The following is a 20,267-nucleotide window of genomic DNA, read 5'->3' as shown; positions in this document are numbered from 1 at the left end:
TGCAGTTTTACGCATGCATTTAGGGTGTTCTGTACAAACAATAATATGCATAGCCTACAGTACTTCCCATTGCAGTATATAACACCGATTATTTGTATAACAAACATTAACGAAGTAGGCTACACATCGTGAGCATTTAATATAAATTAACATGAACATAAACAGATGTTATAAGTTACCTGTCTGTACAGACTAACGTTGGATCGACATGTTTTACATCGATTTAACGCAATGTTGTCGTTTGGACACGAAAAGGCGTGTATTTCTTACACTGAATGAAAATGGTCTTACGTCTACATGATTTCAATATTGGCAAAAGTTACTCATAACTGCACCAGACACATTTTACACAATCAACCCGAGAATGAAAAACGTGAAAACGTCGCGTTTACTTACCGTCTAGTTTTTCGGATTTAATAATTGTCAGCGGCTTCATTTCGACAGCTGCAGTCATGGTCACGCATTTAATGTCTAAAGTCTGTTTAAATGTCTCTGTGTTGTACGTGCTCCTTTATAGTCCCAATCTCTTCTCCAAAGTCCGTATATGTGCCTCAAGTCTCTCAGGAATTACACAGGTTTTCCCTTTAACACGATCCGATCTCTCAAGTATTGATGTGTGTCCTTTCCTCCGCTCTCTCTTTCTCTCTCTCTCTCTCTCCCTCTACATCTCAATCACTCGTTCATTGCCTCTCTTCTGTTAGTTAGCCCGGTCAGGGCGGATCTGTGTGCGGCGCGGAAGAGGCTGATCCCCGGTTGAAGGGGCGGTGTTACGCGCAGATACGCTACAATTCAATTACACACCACTCTGCTGTCTTACTACAAAAAACAGACAGTCTGCTGTCTTACCCTCAGAGTTTTGCCCTGTCTATTTTTATATCAACTCGACACGACAAAAACGCCGCCTTGAACAGCCAATACAGCTTTGTTGTTTATAAATGGAGAGTTTTTGTTTTTAGTTTTGCGTCGCTTTTTGCGTAAGCGCAGCGCCTCTGGCGGACAAAATTGTTAATGGTTGTTTGAGCATTAAACAAATACAATTAAAACCATAAATCATTCCCAATCTAATTTATAAGTAAAAATAGTATAGTTGAGACCAAATGAAAATCTCGCTACTATCATAAGCTATGTAGGCATAATAAAATGACACTTTTCCTGAATATGAGCACTTTAGCATCATTGTGTAGAACTCTTTTGATAAAATAACCATTTTCATCTTTAAAAAACATGTTTCGACATGGTCACTGTAATAAGACCTTTATATAAACTTTACAAACTCCACCTATAATGTATTGTCACCATTCGTTAATAAACTTGTAAGCTATAAAATGAATGTGGTGATTATTTGCGCACAATTGTCACTTATACCTTGTGGGAACTTCCCAGTTGTTCGTTTCACTTACTGCCAGGAGTCTATGCAATACAGCAGAGCTGATGTTGGCAAATAAAACAATTACACAAAGAAACTGAGGTCACATCTTGTCCATTATCTGTCTTGAGCCATTTCTTCAGGCTAAGAAAACTCACTAGTAAAAACGTTGCCTAACCCCACTGATGCAATCTACTAAAAGTGTCATATCAGAGAAATAGTTCACAAACATCCATGTACTTGATGTTCTTCGGAGATTTCAAAAGAAGAGTTGACCTCCAAATGATGAATGCAACACTCTCAAGGAAAGCTACCAAGGGCAAGAAAACTTTTCAGTCTATTTAAAAACACTGATAAACAGTGCAAGCCACAGGCTCATGTTTTAGCATCTCATTCGTCTTTCTGAATTGCTGATGTTATGCTCAGTTTAACCCTTACTGAAGCGCTCCAATCTGCTTAAAGCTGCATGAGGAACAAAGGGGGATAAAAAGGCGCGTCTCCTCTCGCTGCATAATAGTCTGCAAATGATCTGAAAGTAACGGGCGCTCTTATAACTTCAGTCCAACCCTCGTAAACACCCGTGCGTATTTCCTGCCCACCTTGACTAGATCATTAAAAAAACTTCTCACCATACCGTCCACAGCCAACTCCTGTAATAATCACCTTAAATATAAAAGATGCTAGTTAAGCACTTGATAGATGTTACAAATACATAATGTACATCAAATGGTTCACATATTGTTAATATATACTAGGCTTTTCACCATTAATATGTTTCTTCTATATTTTTAACACAAATGGTTCAAATTCAGTTTTACAAATCGAATCACTCCGCTGATGGATTTAAGCGAAGATTTACTCGCATCTAAAAAGGTGCTGAATGGAAGCAGAGAGATAGGGGTGAGGGCCTGCGACCGCTCTAAGTTAATAAGCTGCTATGGTAACAGATTGCCCATGCGATTTTCACGTGCTGTTTCCTAAGTGGCGCCCAGCGCTTTGACAACTGTGGGAACGGCTGCCTGAAACACTTAGCTACGTCATGGTGGATCGTTGTGTTTCCGTAAAACTAATTCTGACCGGCCGCGTTTATCACGAAGAGAAAACTGAGTCCAAACGTGACCAGCGCAGGTCTCTGTATCCAGAATAACCCTATTAGCCGGGTCAATACTAAGCTACCTTACAGAGCAGCAGGTACGGCAGCACGCATCTCCAAATGGTGCCGGGAGCCAGCCTTATTGATTAGGTATGGATTTTTAAACAGGGATTCTACACAATGTCCATTAAGCTGTCTGGATAGTGTTTCATCTGACAGATATGAGCGATTATGGAAATGGCTCGGCCTTTATGGAGCTTCTGTGGTCGGAGCCCGTCAATGAGAGCCTGAGGGGGGAGGGCACATTAATGGAAGGAGGTGATGTCGGGGCATCTCCCCCTTCTGTCAGTCACTCATTCACTCCTTCACTCCACCCCCCTCTCACTAATACTCTTTGTTTTAAGTCTTAATGAGCTCCTTGTACGTACTTTTAAAAGAAAAGACCAGGCTCCACAGCGCCCAGAGGCGGCCATTAAGACTAATGGGGTTGCTGACTAATATCAGAGCCAGAGGTTGCTGAGTGGCTCTTTTTCTTCATAAGAATGGAGGCCTATGTCCAGCCTGCAGCCTGTCACGCTCTGTTCCTTTGATGCCATTTTACTAGTTTTACCTTTTTTCAGTCTGTTCAATTTCAAAGTCAATATCATGTTTAATTGGAGGCAATGGCTGCATTTGTTTGCAGAATGACTTAAAACTGGTTTCTGAAGTCTGATAAAAATGCTCAATGTTCAGAAAAATGTAACGCTTTGTTTTTTCATTGTGTTTGCAGACGGAAAATCCCACAAGTGCAAAATCACTAAAACTGAAAACCTTTGGTCTCAAAAACCATTTCCTATATGATATACCATCACTGTGGCATGGCTCAAACAATATATCAGTGAATAAAATTATTTTATATTCATCACAACTCACCGCAACATAAGTGGAAAATATCATAACGGTAACCCACCCCGGGTTGACTTAGCTAAACTGGTGTTGAGGTAATCGCAGGCTAAAATGATTTCTCTGAAACCCCTTTAAGTGACGTGCAACTATAAGAAATTCTGCACGGACACAGGGGACTTTTGGTTTTGATTCACAAATTCAAAATTCATTCATTCTCCAACTTGGATCTCGAGCAACGTGTTATGTTGTTGACTCCCCAAAACAAGCAGTTTCCAGGATACAGCAAAGGAAAAACACATCTCGCTCCCGCGCTGTGGCCCGTCACACTTACTGGAAGCATGTGTTTAGCCTCAGAACTGTTCATAGTTGTATGGGAATTTACCCCGAGGAGAGGAACACGGCTATGTTAAGAAGTTCATTATGCTTCAATCATGAATCCACCCTCTCAGTCAGATGCTGACACTGCTGACTCGCCTCTCTGATCTTCACAGTGCTGTTGTCATGGTTTCAACAGGTCAAATTAGGCTGGGTAAAGTATATGCATGCCATTCTATATCATGGTTACAGAAAGTTAAAGATGCAATCCGTAACGTTGACTCTATGTCGCCATCTCTGTTTGAAACATAGCAATGCAGCTTACTTATTTATGTGGGTTAAAGTCAATGAAATCGTTCACGACAGATTATCACATACTGTATATCTTTAGTATAAACTTCTGAATACCAGTAATATAATTACATATTCAAAATATTGTATACAGCCACTTACAAAAATAAACCATAAACCTTTATGCAGCATTTCTAGATGTTTTGTTGCCATTCCAGTCCATTGTCTGTTGAGTGTTAACAAAATGAAACCTCAGGAGTGACATCAAGTCATCCAACAGTAAAGTGAAAGACTAACAGGACGAAATGACAAAAACATGTAGAAATATTACTGTTCTATTGCTTAAAAGAGAATATGAACTTGTTTCTTTGCCGTATTTGAGGCCTGAAAAAAGAGAGAGCATATCTCTGTTATTTTCACCTGTTTCTCCAGGTTTCATTTTCTGCAGAAAAATGCAAATAAAGAAATTCATGTGTGTGAAAATCATTACGTATTTTTCATCAGAACACACCACAACTCCAAAACACACTACAAAGTCCAGTCCTAGAACCTTATCGAATGAGACGTCTCTTAAAATTGATGATATATGATCAGAAAACATTACCGGTTTGTATTACTCCGCCACGTGTTTGTTGAAATCACACTACATTAATACAGTTGTGATCACAACGTGCTTATATATTTTTATTAAACAATGTAACATTCACACATCAACAAACACACTTGTCTTTGTGTATTGGTGGTGGAGTGCTAGAAGAATGTTTAATGAGAATGGGGGTTTACCAATCGTGTCCATGCCGAATCCACAGAAGGGACGGGGCTTGGTTCAACAAAGGCTAAGTTCTTTCTTATCAATTAGCACTGCTAAAAAGGACATCTCTCTCGTCCATTAGCTCCACCACGTGTCTGCTATTCACCCATTGTGTGGCAAATTAAATTACATCCCTCCATCTCGCCCTTTCTCCTCCTCCCCTCTCTAAGCATCTATGCCCCCCAGTCTTTCTCTCTTGTACACACACATACACTCACACACACAAACACAGTAGGCAAATCCTTTGGTTTCAATAACAGCAGGCCACAGTGCTGCTGTACGTCAGTCCATTGATCTGAGAGGTCAGAGGGCTTAAATCTCTATGAATCCAACAATAACTGTAGGAATGCCAAGATCCACTATGAATAATTTGTCCAAAAATAAATCGTTATTATCACGTAATGCAGCGGTTGTTGTAAAACTGTGTGCTGTTTGATTATCAGCGAAACATGAAAGAAACTTGAGAAGTCTTCCGATAATGACAAGCTCCAAAATAGATAAACAATATGAAAGGTCCGGTGTGTAATTTTTTGGAGGATCTATTGACAGAAATGCAATAAAATATACATAACTATGTGTATAAAGACGTCACATAATGAAGCGTTATGTTTTTATTACCTTAGAATGACCTATTTCTATCTACATACACCACGGAATTGGCCATGTTATTTCTACAGTACCCTCAACTGACAAACTGCTATACAGGGCTTATTTCATAAATATTTTATCTCAATCGACAAAGAAGCGAAAACGTGATGACATCTTAGTCCTGTGTCAGCCACCTTAGTCCTGTGCTTCGAAAGTCAGGGGTGCTAAACAAATTCCACATGGCTCACTAAAAAGCACCATAGAAGCATATTCCAGATTTTTTAAAACATTGCATTACTGCATTACATTGTATTACTGTTGCTTGAAGTTTTGCATCTAAAACATCAAACTTTCATTTTGGAGTTTGACAGACATGAGAATAGTCACTTTGGGCTACACTATTTCTTGAATTTCTTGTGAAACAGTTGCCTACGAATTTTGTAATATCAGCTTACACGGAGTGCCTTTTACGAAAACCGATATGAAGAAATAAATCTATTTGAAGAGGAACTAAAGTAAAATTTCGACATTTGACTCTGTTAAGTGGAGCTGCAGTTGTAAACTTTCACTCATGCGCACTTATGGCAAAATATTCTCTCTCTCTCTGTCTTTCGCTCTATCTGTGTGTTTCTCTCTCTCTCTTGTTTTGTTTTACAGTTGGGGGAAGTGTGTGCAGAACTGATTAGCATCACTGTTTCCTCCTTTCCCATAACCCCCAGACCCCCGCCAGTCATCTGTTTATTTTAACCCAGAAAAAATGGGCCTTGGCCCGCGAGGACGTGCCCCTCATCAGAGACAGAACTCTCCCCCAAACGCACACACATCTATATACAAAGATTCGGATTCAGCCTTCTCACACACGAACACAAACTGCAAGGTGCTTGTGCACAACACCATGTTATGTGTGTAGACCCATACACACTCTTCATTATTAGAACTGCAGTTTCCCTTCCATTCAGCTGTCCAGTTGTCAAATCACGTATCATAAAACGTAAGCCAGCGGTCCCAGAGCTCCATAACACAGCTGTCAATGTGGTGCAGTTGGGTGTGTGTGTTTAAAGCATTGATGTGGCCGTCCACAGCATTTGTTTGAATCAAAAGGATGGAGTTGTGGGAACGTGTAGTTTTAAATGTGTCCGAGAGGGATGTTCTGTATTTTTGTGTGTGTAAATCGCGCAAATAAACACTGTTAATGTTTATGTTTTGTGAACTAAACAACGTGGAATTTTTCTGGCAAGCAGGATTGACATCCAGCGTTCCCATAGATGTCAAATAATTAAAAAGAATAGCAAAAAGAGAGATTTTTCTTGTTCATTAGACATCGTCTCAAACTGTATTCAGCATTGGTAGTTTAATAATAGAAACCTTTAAAATGAAAATTCTGTCATTATTTACACATCTTATTCTCATTGAGAACACAATTTCTTTTGAAAAATGTTGGTAACAGGAAACCCTTGGTCCCCCTTGACTTTGATGACATTGGTTTGTGTCCATACAATTGAAGTCAATGGGGACCAATGGTTTTTGGTTAAAAACATTCTTTAAAATATCTTCTTTTGTGTTTTGTAGAAGAAAGGAAATCAGATGTGGAGTGTGTCACACAAATTATACTTATGAGAAGTGCATGACATGAAATAAACACGGCTTCTTTTGTCGATTTTGTAATTTACCAAAACAAAGAATTCACAAAGGTAAAACAAACAAATCATTACTTCTTACTGATGGACTTCTGGAGCAACAACGTGTGACACACTGCAGAAAACTGACACGAGCATTTCTACTCCACATGTAGGTCCCATATGTGTAATGCACAAAAGCCGTTTACAGCACGTCTCTGGTTTAACTGCTGGCACCTGCGCCTACAGCCTACAGATGCAAGACAGGTACAGCTATGCGGAACGGTGCTGTCTGAAGCATGTGGGCGTCTGCGCGTGTCTGTGTGCATTATGGTGTGTTTCACGTCACGTTTCACAGCACACCTGCAAACCGAAGGGCGGCACAATTTTTCATAAGCTTGGAGCGTGTGTTCCGTTTTAGCACATGGAAAACCTCGTCATTTGCAGGAATGTGGCATTGATTAATTAAGTGCCTTGAGTCTAATATGGGAGGTTTTCGCATGCGATTGGTTAGGATGAAAAAGGTCAAAAGAAAAAGTGACATAAGTCGAGACATCAACAAAGCCAATAGTCGCATAGTCAAAATAATTCAATGGAGAGCCTGTCTGCTCATTGGAAAGTAGGAGGAACGAAGTTTAGTCACATCTTTCCGAAATATTTTTCTGTCGTCCAAATGACGCAAAAAGAGATGTCGTTTTGAACCCAAAACAGAGTTGACAGCATTCAGTTAACATTTGAAGGGATAGTTTCAGTCATCAAATCGCCCAGTCGTCCTCTTGTTCAACCCACACCAGTGGACACGTGCAGCTTTAACACTGTTTGATCCATGAAGTTAAAGGCATAGTTCACCCAAATATAAAGATTCTGGAGTCATTTACTCATGTCATACGCTCTTGTCATTTCAAACCTGCAAGACTTTCTTTCTTCTGCAGAGCACAAAATAATATATTTATTAAAAAAAAGATTCTATTGCATGGACAAAAAACAATGGAAGACAATGGGTGTCGCCGTTGTTTGGTTACCAACATTATTCAAAATATCTTCTTTTGTGTTCTGCAGAAGAAAGTCATACGGCTTTGAAACGACAAGAGGGTGAGCCAATTATGAGTAAATCATTTTTGGGTGAACTATCACTTCAACTTCATGGACCAAACAGTGTTGAATCTGCATGTGGCTACTGGTGTGGGTATAACAGAGCACGAATGGGCGATTGTGCATCTGTGGTGATCTATGGGTGGGAAAACAGGTGGTGGCCAATCGCTTTCATTTTTTTTATTATACAGTAATACTCTAAGTTTCACATGCAATTTGTATGCTTTCAAATAGGCTTTTGAGGTGTTGGATTTTATTAAAAGTGTACTGAATCTCAGACCATACTGAAGAAAATAACCCTTGCTATTCATTTTACAAAGCACCACGTTTTAGGTGAAAGGACATGTATTATTAATATTCAAGTAATTTTTTTATCGACGTATAAGGTAAAAGTTAGACTAACCGCTTTATATGAGAATTTCTGGGTAACGGGAGGGCGTCCCGTTTCAGTCTGACTAACATCTGTAGCAGTCCAACGGTTTTTAGGTGCGGTGGCTTGGATGACAGTTCAAGAGTATGTTTTGAGGTTACCGTCTCGCACAGGCAAGCTCTTTCACTACTTTACACTTGACTCTGCCTCACATATGACTAAAGAAACAACTGAAACAAAGCAATCCGTTACACGAATTGTTTCATCTCTGGATTCTGCTGCGTGTCTGACGGTTTACCTCAAGATTGAGGACTTAAAAAGAGTCACTCTTAGAAACTAGGCGCTTAAAACATTAAGGTTTCAAAGTTAAGAAGGTCGATTTTTTCCAGTTTACATTGTTTGTGGTGCAACCTAAGCAGGCAAAGCTGGAGGCCTTTGGTGAGCGTCTCCAGCAACAAACATCAGCAAATCCCATCAAACCCGACCCGGCCTGTTTCCCCCCGCACTCCCCCAAGGGGCCGCGAGGCTTGGGAAAACGATGGCCGCTGCTGAGGCCTTGCGCCCTTGGACCCTTGTGGCCTTGTGTCCTGCTTGGAGGTGTAAACCGAAAACTGGTGCCAACGCTGGATTTACTCCAACACAAACACATTTAAACACATTCTGTTCTTTCATGGCGCATGTCGCTGGTGTTTCCATATATCATTCTGAAAACCAGGGAGGCTGATGTCAAAACTGGGTGGAATGTTCTCATTTTGAATAAACATAAAAAAATATTGTCCAGGATGAAAAAATGCAGAGCATGCAGCAGCCTCCCCCATCTCACATCACACACACACAAATAAAAACACACACATACTTAAACATACTGTGAGTGTGGCAGAGAAAACATTGTTCTCTGGAGGATTAATGGGGACATTCACCCTAAAGAGATGCCTTTACCAGATGCCTTGTAGTTTCCTCCTCCTCAAAAATTAAAGAGGTTGTGTGCATATGCACGTTTCAGTCACACACAAAAATGCTTTACGGCAAACAGCCTTGAACCTTACATTGTGTAAGAGGAGTATTGACCTTTATTAGATTGGGCATTTAACTTGCACAGTTTTTTCATCGCATTAAACTCAAATATCTATTCCATGATGCATTTCCGAAATTTACTTATGAAACTTTTAGAATTTACTAGAAGAAAAATAGTCCATATAAATCAGACAAAATGATACTGCATTGAGCAGCCCATGACTTTTGTTTGCACATTAAAATTCTTTCCAAACTTGAATCAATCTCATCCAAAAAGACGTTCTTTTGTTCACCTGAAGACAAAAGAATTTCCTCAAAATGGACATACAGACATCATTAAAGTAATCCATGGATTAATAAATATTTTTGTTTTCAAATGAAGAAATTCAAATAGATCTGGGAGAATAAATGATGAAAAAACTGAACTATTCCTTTAAGCCCCCGGATAGTACAAAAAAATCCATCCTAACACTGTAATGTCTTACCGTTGGGGCTGTACTCTGGTCCATTGGGCACCTCCTGTAGGGTGATGTGATGGGCGTACAGGTGTCTGGCTGGTGCTGGGTTTTGTGAGTGGCAAACGACGGGAGGCTGCATCTGTGGTACCATAGTAACTGCCATCCCACCACTCGGCCTCTACAACAGCAAAACAAAACACTTGACATCCACTAGCCGCATTGACAACTTTTAAAGACGATGCACAGAGGCAGCTGTAAGTAACATTGTTAAGGTTGACTTAGACCAAAAAGTGCATGACTAGAGAGCATCCTTAACAGCCTGACACAGCAACACTGTGTTAGTTTAAAACAGGACTATTTGACTATTGCAAATAAAAAAAAAAAAAATTATATTCAGTCTGTAATAATACGGGCTCAAAAGTCGCACACATCTTTCATCCGGGCATCCAAATTTTCATTTTATTTCATTTAAGTTTGGAAAACAAAAGAAATTCTACTTTTTGTGACATTGGCTGCTGGTTGGTGAGACATTACAATGTTAAAGTGCCTTTTTCTTATTTCAAAATATTACAAATTAATGATCGGAACACTACAGTTTACTGGATGTACATGAGCGGACATATTCTTAGAATTTGGTTTTACGCCCTTTATGTGTTTAAATGACAACATACACTTAAAGAGCATCTCCTGTCCTGTAATAAAATAAATAAAAATACAGTTTTTAATATGGTGTCATATATTTGAAGATGATTGTTGGATGATATTTTGTGCTATTCATTTTCAAGACATTAGTGCAATAGTGATATAGTGTTATATCTTATGTATATATTAAATATCTGTGAACTTTGTTTTGTTCTGGCAAATGCCTTTTGTCATCCTGGGGGTTTTATTTCTTGACCGCTCACCACCAATAAGTAGCAAATAGCTTAGTATTCTACATATGAAATTCCCTGTGTGGCCTGAGGCGGCTCGGGTTTCTGTTGAACCGAAGCACTTGAGAAGCATTTTTGATTCTTTTGATCTCGGTGGGACTCTGACGTCAGGCCAGGAGAGGGGAAGTCAGACAGTCAGAAGAAAGCGAGGGAGAGAACTTCGCTGAGTCAGCTGGTTCTTAACAATGTTTACTACTCAAAACAAACAGAAGTTTGGCACAACATTTAAAAAACAGAATTGTTTAGGAAGTGATCAAGAATCAGCCTTTGCCTTGTGTGTGTTATCAAATAGGAAAGAAATAAAAACAAAAAAATGTTTTGCTCTGTGCTGCAGTGTTTAAACCACTCAATATCTGAAATCCTCCGCTGTGATTTTTGTCTAACAGGCCAACAGGCCGAACAGATTCACAAATCGTTCTTAATCTGCAGGATGTTTTCTGAATACAGCCTCTGAGCCCCATTCTAAGGGAAAATACCTCATACAAAACTGTTTCTCACAGATAAAGGTCCATTGAAACACCCAAATGAACTTCCTTTGGCCAATAGCACATGCCATCACATGTAATTGTATAAAAGATTGTGTGTACAGTAAACAGACATTGTTCTTGTGTTGTTGACAGCCTTGGTAAACGTCTTGAAAATAATGTTTTAGATTTATGAAACAATAAAGTTTTTGTGTGCAATGCGTTAAGTGATTGAGTTTGAGAGATTATTGTGCGTTCTTGAATTCGCTCTGTTTACGAAACCTGATATGCGATCAGTAGTCACACACATTCAGCGTGTTGTGAAAGCGTTGGGCACAGGAATAGGTTAACTGATATCAGCATGTCTGTGGTAAATAAATCAGCATTACTGCTGTGTTTGCGCATGAAACTGCTCCAGATTTATCTGTCTAAATTGTTATCTTTATGACAAAAAGAAGACGCTGCATGCTTTTTTTTTTAATAGATTTATCAAGCACGAAGTGTTGAGCATAAGAAAGAGTTTAACGTGTGCCCTGTGAGGGGCCTGGAACTGCTTCATCATAGCACCACTCTTGCTCTTTAAAGATCATGCCAATTCAAGCTAAAAGTCAAGAAAGAAGTCTTGTATTCAAAGTCATTATTCACTTCATGTTTTTTTAACTTTCTGACTTTTTGTTTCTGAATTCTTCATTGCAAAATCAATTTATCAAAATCTATCCATCCACAAATAATTTTTAAAAGGTTGTAATGTTTATTTTTATTATCTTTGTCACTTTTTTAAATGGATGGATACTTTAGAAAAAAGTATTCATTACAGTGCTTTAAAAGTTACTTTCTTTTTTAAGTTTCACGTACACACGACACATTAGCACACGACACTGTTGTCAAAATGAACTTCACTTACACAGATGTGCAAAAATAAAGAAAAAAAACAGCTGTATTCTGCATGCCAGGCCAGTAGTTGGTGATGCTACTATGTAAAGAAACATGCAAACAGACTGAACAGAAAATAAGCATCCGCATGACGTAAATTTTAGACTGTTTTGCACAGAATGCAAATGGCATCTTTTAAAACTTTTAATCCTGTTTGTGTTTTCAGTCCGCCAAAGCAGCCCAAAAATGTAGTTATGTAGTCTATAAATGGCCTGTAAAAGAAGCCCTTGGTCACCATCCACTTTCACTATATTGAGGCGCGCTGGGACTGCCCGAATTGTTTCATGAAATGAACAATTTGTTGAATTTTGCTGTATGTTCATTTTATTATATAAACAATTTGCTGAATGGGTCTTGAAAAAACCGTGTGGTACATTGACATTTAGCGGTTGAGCTTGGCATCGCAGTCTAAATTCAAAATATTGGAGAGACAAGTTAAGCCAACTATCAGTTCTTTCTTGGTTTCTTTTGCTTGTCATCAGATATAATCTACAGACACTCTATTGTTTGCAAATGTGTACCGGAAGTTAAGTGCAGCCCACCAACGCACACATGCGCAGTAATGTTTGTTTATGTTGTCACTTTGATACCATCTATATAATGCAAAAGTAAATGCCTGATATTCTGCTAAACTTTTAAAGATACCGGTTTGGAACAACATAACAGTTAGTACCCCTAAATAATGACCGATTTTTCAAGTTTTGGTGAACCGCCCCTTTTACACCCTGCATGCCGCGAAAGGTAAAGACAAAGAAGAAAAGAAAGTGACACTGTATTATATTTGTAATGTTTTGAAAGGTTGACAGCAAATTTGTCATCTCGAGTGTTTCTGGTGACAGAAGCCCCGGGTATCTGAGCTACTGTCTGTCTCCAGGCCTGTTCTTAGCAAAGGGGAGGCATATGCAGCGTGACTGACTGCCCATCTGATAAAGCCTGCTGTTGAGGCAAGCCTGTGGTTATCAACCTAGACTTGACAGAAGCTTTATAGAGCTGTTGTCGTTGTAGTGGTAGTGATGGTGGGGTTGGTTGAGCTGGGAGATCATAGGTTAGTCTGAAGCTTCGCTAGTGGAGTCATGGGGAGCGAAGAGAGAAATAGATGGTTGTTGAGGGAGATGTAGAGGAAGTAGGGAGGACGGCAGTCGGATTTATGGGGTCCAGTCCGATTCAAAGAGCGATGCCACTCCGTCCCCCATCCTCATGGCTGAAACAAGGAGCCGAAATGTCTGATGATGAGCGGAAGATTATCAGAGCAGCACGGTTTGTGCTTTACGACATCCAATCAGAAAGGACCATATGCAAATGCAATGCGTTTCGAGAGTCGTGTTCCGTGATGAAGTGGGGTTCACATAACCCTCTCGAGCTGCCCTTAAGAAAAATGAAGTGTGCCGTGTCAACAGACGTACTTCAGTCGGAACAACAACAACACCAGGCAATCTTGTTCTGTTAGACTTCGGTGCTAATAATCTACTTCACAGACGAATGTCTATCTATCTCGCTTCTGCAGGTCTTCTCATCTTTAGTTCACGAGAGAGGTGGAGGAGGGGGTGATGAGATCAGAGAATGTTCTTTTCTTCTTCAGTACATGTAAATTAATGAACCGGGAGGAAAGCCCCCTCCACGTAGCCTTTGACCGTGGTGGGAGACGAGCGTACAGACATCTCAATTTCAAAAGCCACGGAGGCCACCTGAGCAGATTAGCTGAACGGTGAGTTCCTGCATGAGGTGGCCGGGCCGGGTGCGGATTAGCATGCGACCCTTTCCGTCTCGAAGACTAACAGCCCTGTCTGTGCATACTGATGCCTAAATGTCCTCCCTGAATCTTTATTAGACACCTTTCATTCTGAACTCACCTGCGTGGAATCCCAATATGCTCTGCCTGACTTCTTTCTTCAGCAGGACAGCTAACGTGTTCCCTTTTTTACCGACCCAACAAACAACCTTGACCCCAAGACAGTACGTGTGAGGAGTTAAATGAGGTTAATGTTTTTTCTTAAAAGATTCACATTATAATTTCTCTCTTTCGCTTTTTTACTTTCGATTTGAGACATGTGTTTCTCTGAGCCTTCAGTGTCTAATGTTTGGCATTCAGGGCAGGTTGGTGTCATTCCTGGGTTCAGATCCTTTTAATACCACTGAAATCCCATTGACATCCACATTTACTTATGCATCGTAACACCACAGACTGCTCAGACAACAGAATTTATATGCAACCTTCAGCTGTAATGAACATGATGACAGACCCTGAAGATAACACAATATAACTTAGTTTTTTTATAATTGTGTACAGGAAAATGTCTATTGTGTTTTTTTTAATTCTTTGTCACTTCTCTCATTCTGCCATGATGGTCGGAACTGCACCCATCTTTTTCACCTACAGTTGCACTTGTGTATATGGTTGAGTGACAATAAAGGGATTTTATTTCATTTGAAGTTTAACATGCTGAATACGAAAATCACATACTTTTTTTACCATCAACGGTACTCACAAAAAAATATTTTCACACTTTTGTACATTTCTGTATTATTTCTCGTTCCCAGAAATAACAAGGTACTGGCATAACACGGAAACTCAAAACAACCGTTTAACATAACAGTTACTAAAAATGAGTCGTCAAAAACTTCAGAAGAGTACATTTGTTCGTTTTTGTCTTTTGACTACTGAGCTCACGAACCACGTTCCAGACTTTGCCACCCATCACCCTGCACCAATCGCTGCACCTACCCTTTTCTACAGAACATTTTCTCAAAATGTTCTCTAAATGTACTTGAGCTAAGTACTAAGTAGTTAATGCAGAAAACTGCAGTTAACAGATCCTACGCACTTATTTAGGTTTAATTGAATTACCATGCAAACCATTGCTTGCGATACACAAAACCTACCGACCCTCGCTCAACCGTCAACTTGATGGAGGGATGTGTTTTCACTTGGTGCCTTGCACATGGCTGGTGTGGTGGGCAGCTTAGGCCAAACAGATGTGATTTATAGTGGAAGGTGGAGGGGTCTTACCATTGCACCCAGACAGTTGGGCGGTTGAAGAGTCTGATAGGAGGAAACTGGATCCAAGTAGTAACTCATTCTACAAGCCGTTGCAGGAATCTCTGCAGCGATGGAAGCCTGCGGACAATTGACACAAACACATGGCCACATTGGAGGTAAGGTGGTTGAGGGCACGGACCTCAATCAATCAGACACTGTTTATCCGAGAGACAAGACTCCACCAGGCGTATGGTTAACCAGGATTAGTAATAACCTGTCACTCAGATATATAAATGACATCGGATGAAGCAAAACAAGCAGAAGGGCAGGACACGATGGTAGAGTGATAGCGTTCAACAGCGGCTATATATCGCAATGTTGCTACAATGTTGCTTAAGTGTGTGTTAACCGACCGCTGGGAAACACATCGGATCATTTAAAGAACAGTCACTGTACGTTTTTGATTTATATGATTTTTAACGTATATTGATGGAAACTTTGACATTTATTTTTTACTATTTTCAAATATGAATAAATGGTTGAAAGATATGTCGATAGATATTGACATTTGGAAATCATGCAGCGTGGTGAAATAACAATTGTGAAATATAACTGAACTAAATTATTTGATTAAAAATTTAAATATTTATGACACAAAATCAATAAAATGCTTAAAAAACAGAACATGTTGGCTGTTTTATTCGTAAATATAATTGTTAAAGATACGTATCATTATTTCAGTAAAAATAACTCATAAGCAGATTTTTTTATTTCACCGACAATGAAAAGCATAATTCTGACATCTCAAAATGTTAGCACACCTTGACAATTTAAAGTATAATTCATGTTCATAACATAAATAGTGTAGGCCAAATGTACATAATTTTTGTTTGTAAAAGTGATGAATGTGTAAATTCTCTCATCATTTACTCACTCTCTTGTCATTTCAAACCAGTATGACTTTCTTTCATCTGTAGAACACAAAAGAAGATATTTGGAAGAAAGTTGGTAGCGCCGGCACCCATTCACTCCTTTTGTATGGACACAGTCAATGGGTGCCAGTCAACAACGTTCTTCAAAATATCTTCTATTGTGTTATGCAAGCAACATTATCAAGAAGACATTATTAAATAATTAAACAATATTAAATATAAAAACGTAATAATACGGTATATAGAGCCATGTTATCAGTATAAAAGTTCAGTTTCTTTGGTGGCGGTCCAATGCCTGGTTTCTGCCCTATCCCTCCCCTTCTACCCCTACTCATTCTGTCAGTGTCCTCTTACTGCCATGCCTTTATCGCTGTTTACTAGAGCAGCCATTAGCAGAGAGAGCTGGAGCCCAGCTGTGAGGATTCTGTTTCTGGAAGAAGTTCATGACGCGTACACAGACAGGCAGGGCAACGACTGAGGATTCACCTAAAACAGAAACGTGTGTGTGTGCGTGTGTGTAAGAGAGATAGTGAACATCTTGAAGTGCTTAGAGAGTGTGGCAACTGATGTTACACTCAGTCAAAGGTTGAGGCTGTTACAGATGAATCTTCCAGAGGTTACCAAAACAGTCTCTTATTCCACCGAATGAATATGTATTGCACACTAGTCAGAATAGCAAATCAAGATCTGCGTTTGATGAATAGAAATAATAGAGTCTGAAATTTCCATGTAAACTATTTTTGTAGTCACAGTAACATTTTAACCACAAGGCATGTTAAATGTAATGCATCTTTGTAGTTAATGTACGATTTGCTGACCGTTAATAATGAAATAGGCTACATAATGGATTCAAAAACTCTTTGAAAAGTTGCAAAACGTTTTAAAACACCTTTTTGTCAGAGAACAAAATGTTATTTTACTATTATTCAAATATCCATTCAAATTATTGATGCTGAGTAAGTTCTTTGGGCATCAGAATAACGGCGCGATTCATCCTGATCCAAACAGAAAGTTCAAAGTCAAGCGCTCCAGCGCAGCACCGCCAGTGTCTGCTCGTTTTACGCGCTCCGAAATTGCTCACTTGAACCATTTTCTACCGTAGACAAATCGATAAAGGAATCAAAGAAACTTCCCCTTACCGTTATTTCGCAGATAGTCTGAAGGCTGTTTGCGGTGAGCTGTCAGCTGGTGTGTGTACCTGGCTCGTCTTTGGGGAGGAAGGATAAAGCGCACTTGCCGGAGTCCCACCCTCCCCAATTACTGCGCTTCACTCCAAAACTCCTTCACGACTTTCAACATCAAACAAGTGTCCAGCAACTGATCTGGGAACGCCATAAGACCATAAGATTGTAGCCTACTTACAGTTTATCGTAAACAATAAATAAGAATATATTTTCTTATCATTTATTCAAACAACTGAATTGGGAATATACATTATTTTATTATTATTTGGATTGTGAAAATATTGAATCAAAATGATTTTAAAAAGATTGTCTGTACATTTATCCCAATAAATTGACACAAATCTTGACACGAATACACAAACACGCCATGCGTTATTGGACCATTGTTATACATAATACCTACCGTGCGTCTCGGAAACTCTATAATTCCCACTTCAATCGGGTAATATATTATCTTTATGGAACTATGCTCGTTTAATGTTAACATGTATTTATAATGTTAAATGCTACTAAATCACTAGTAGCATTAATGTTTTAATGTTACTAAACCCTTTTGATGTTAGTAAATCCAGACGTTACTTCCGTGTTTGTGGTGGGAAATATTCCACTTCCTAGGTATCTTGAACGCAGCATAAATGTACCAAGTCATATGATATTTTATAGAATGATTTTTAAAGTGCATTCACTTTTAAAATTGTGTCACACACATGACGCTCAATAACTGTTATTGTTGACCACATAGAGTCAATAACAGAGAGGATGTATAGCATACAGAATAATGTTTCCCAGTTCCTACATTTGCGCCTGACGATGTGTCCCACTGTTCTGATTCGTCACAGGGCAGGAAGAAAATGTCCATATACGGAGGAAAAGGAAAAGCAAGCCTTGGGGGTCACAATGAGTGGATTTCCTCTGATATCTGTCCTGCAGGTTGCTCACTGGTGAATAGGAGGAGAGTGGTACTGCTGTAGAGTCAGAGAGAGGTTTAGGGAGTGGTCTGTTTTTGTGTCCTGTCCAAGGTCCCCAAGGTTCTATGCTCGTAGTGGGAGGAAGCCAGTTTTGGGCTAGAGTTGTGACATGTTCCTGAGTTTTGGACATAGAGGAGTGACAAACAGCTGTGTTGTTGTGAGCACATGAACAAAACGTTGTAAGTCCTGGGTGGTCACGACCTGTATATTCATGTGTTTAGGAGAATATGAGGTGTGTGCGAATTTGAGAAAGACTCCAGCTGTGTGTGACAAGTGTGGATTGTCTTAATGTGAAGTGAACAGAGATCTGTGCGATCTTGTTTTCATTAAAACATCTGGTCCGGTTTTGGACAACAGCATCGTTGACATAGAAGCCTCAGTGGTGTACTATGATTGTGAAGAGTTCCGTCTATTTATCGTGTGTGTGAACACAGTATTCGTGATTTTATCCCTTACAAAACCTTGTGAGCTGTACCTATCAAGAGGCTCCTGAAACACAAGCTACAGACCTGATACAAAAGCCAGATGACCGGAAACTTATTTAGATGTTTTGTTTTAAGCATCGGATATATCCTTCTTGGAGAAGAAAATCCCAGAATGCATTGCGTCAAACAGTGCAATCATTTTAAACTGGATTTGTTAAATATTGGAAAAGTGAATATTTTCTATGTTGAAAATGTTTATTTAAAACAATAATTATTACACTAATTAATATAGGCCAATATGAATTGCATCAATTATGAATTATGTTATCACAATGATGATAACAATCATGAATTATTATTGTTATTAATTTTGTTATTAATATTGTCGTTGTTTTTTAGAATAGTAACATTTATTATTTTGATGACAATCATTTAAAAAAGAATTATTAAAAACTATTGTATTCATTTATATATTATTAATTGATATTAATATTTATTATATAAATCAATACTTTTCTAATATTATTATATTAATCATTATTCTATACAATTAACTAAAAACAGACTATTATAAAATTATGTTTTATCAACCCTTCTACAATTTTTATGACAAACTGAGTTGCAGTGGTGTTCAGTCACTGGTGGCATTCCGTTTCATTTACAGCTACTATGTAGACTATGTAGTTTTTATTAGTGGTCTGTCCGCGTCCCGTCTGAAACACCTTGTGGATGAGCGATAAGCCCATCGCTGCCACCCCGCGCTCTCATTTGTTTGAATTAGAAAGTGCATGGTCAAAGATCTTTCATGCGGGTCCTTGAAAGTAAATCTGAATGTGCTTTCAAGTCCGAGGTGAGAGGCGTGAAGAGGTGCCATGTCAACTTGCGCCGTCTCGGGGGAGAATCGTTCTGATGCTGGTGCAAAGCAATCCCCCCCGGGCTCAGGAGGGGCAACACGTCAGGGGCAAAAGGGTTGCTGTGTGACTTATGGCCATGTGGTGAAAGAAATGGGAGCGAGGAGGAGAAAGACGCACCCCTTCTGATGAGCCAAATTGAATAAAAGGCAGTGAATGTGATCCAGATCTTCCACGTGTGCCCTCAATGCTGTTTCAATTAACATGATGAACGGTTCAAAGAAGAGGCCTGATTCACTTCTCCTCCACATGATCCGACGCTCATCACCTCCTGCATTCCTTACGCCTTCCTTATCACTCCAACACCTTTCATCCATTCTCTCGATAGCGCTTTTTCACCTTCTTTCTCCGTCTCCTTCTCTCTTGCTCTATAAACCAGAACATTAGGAATCTTGTGTATGTTTGGATGGCAAACATTAGAGTAGCTTAACTCCGGAAATTTGGGTTTGCTGAGAAATGTTTGAGTTCAAGTTAGCATCTCTGACTTTTTATTGCAGACATTTTGGATATGTGACAGGTGACTAAAGCAAAAGTTTCCCCGGGCTCTCCATTTAACGCCATTGCTGTCTGAAAAACTAATTAGATATGAAAGGGATAGTTCAGTCAAAAATAAAAATTTGATGTCGTTCAAAACCTGCATAT

General features: G+C 39.3%; 1 protein-coding gene across 4 annotated transcripts in view; it reads right to left on the bottom strand.

Annotated features, from left to right (window-relative positions):
• Positions 1 to 17,346, bottom strand: part of ets1 (v-ets avian erythroblastosis virus E26 oncogene homolog 1) — a 38,779-nt gene extending 21,433 nt beyond the window's left edge. The window contains exons 1-3 of one of the 4 annotated variants that reach the window (XM_079465756.1): positions 17,277 to 17,346; positions 15,236 to 15,343; positions 9,927 to 10,077 (exon numbers count right to left, since the gene is read on the bottom strand). In XM_079465756.1, coding sequence (XP_079321882.1) covers positions 9,927 to 10,077; positions 15,236 to 15,304 — 220 coding nt within the window. In that variant the 5' untranslated portion in view covers positions 15,305 to 15,343; positions 17,277 to 17,346. Of the gene's footprint in view, positions 1 to 396; positions 816 to 9,926; positions 10,078 to 15,235; positions 15,344 to 17,276 lie in introns of those variants that run through there. The other 3 variants (XM_079465757.1, XM_079465759.1, XM_079465758.1) reach the window with 3 other exon arrangements.
• Between the last annotated feature and the right edge of the window lie 2,921 nt (positions 17,347 to 20,267).

Source organism: Barbatula barbatula, assembly GCF_947034865.1.
Source record: "Barbatula barbatula genome assembly, chromosome: 10".
NCBI classification, from domain to species: Eukaryota; Metazoa; Chordata; class Actinopteri; order Cypriniformes; family Nemacheilidae; genus Barbatula; species Barbatula barbatula.
Note: the sequence above shows the minus strand (reverse complement) of the source record. Positions and strands in the feature narration are given on the sequence as shown.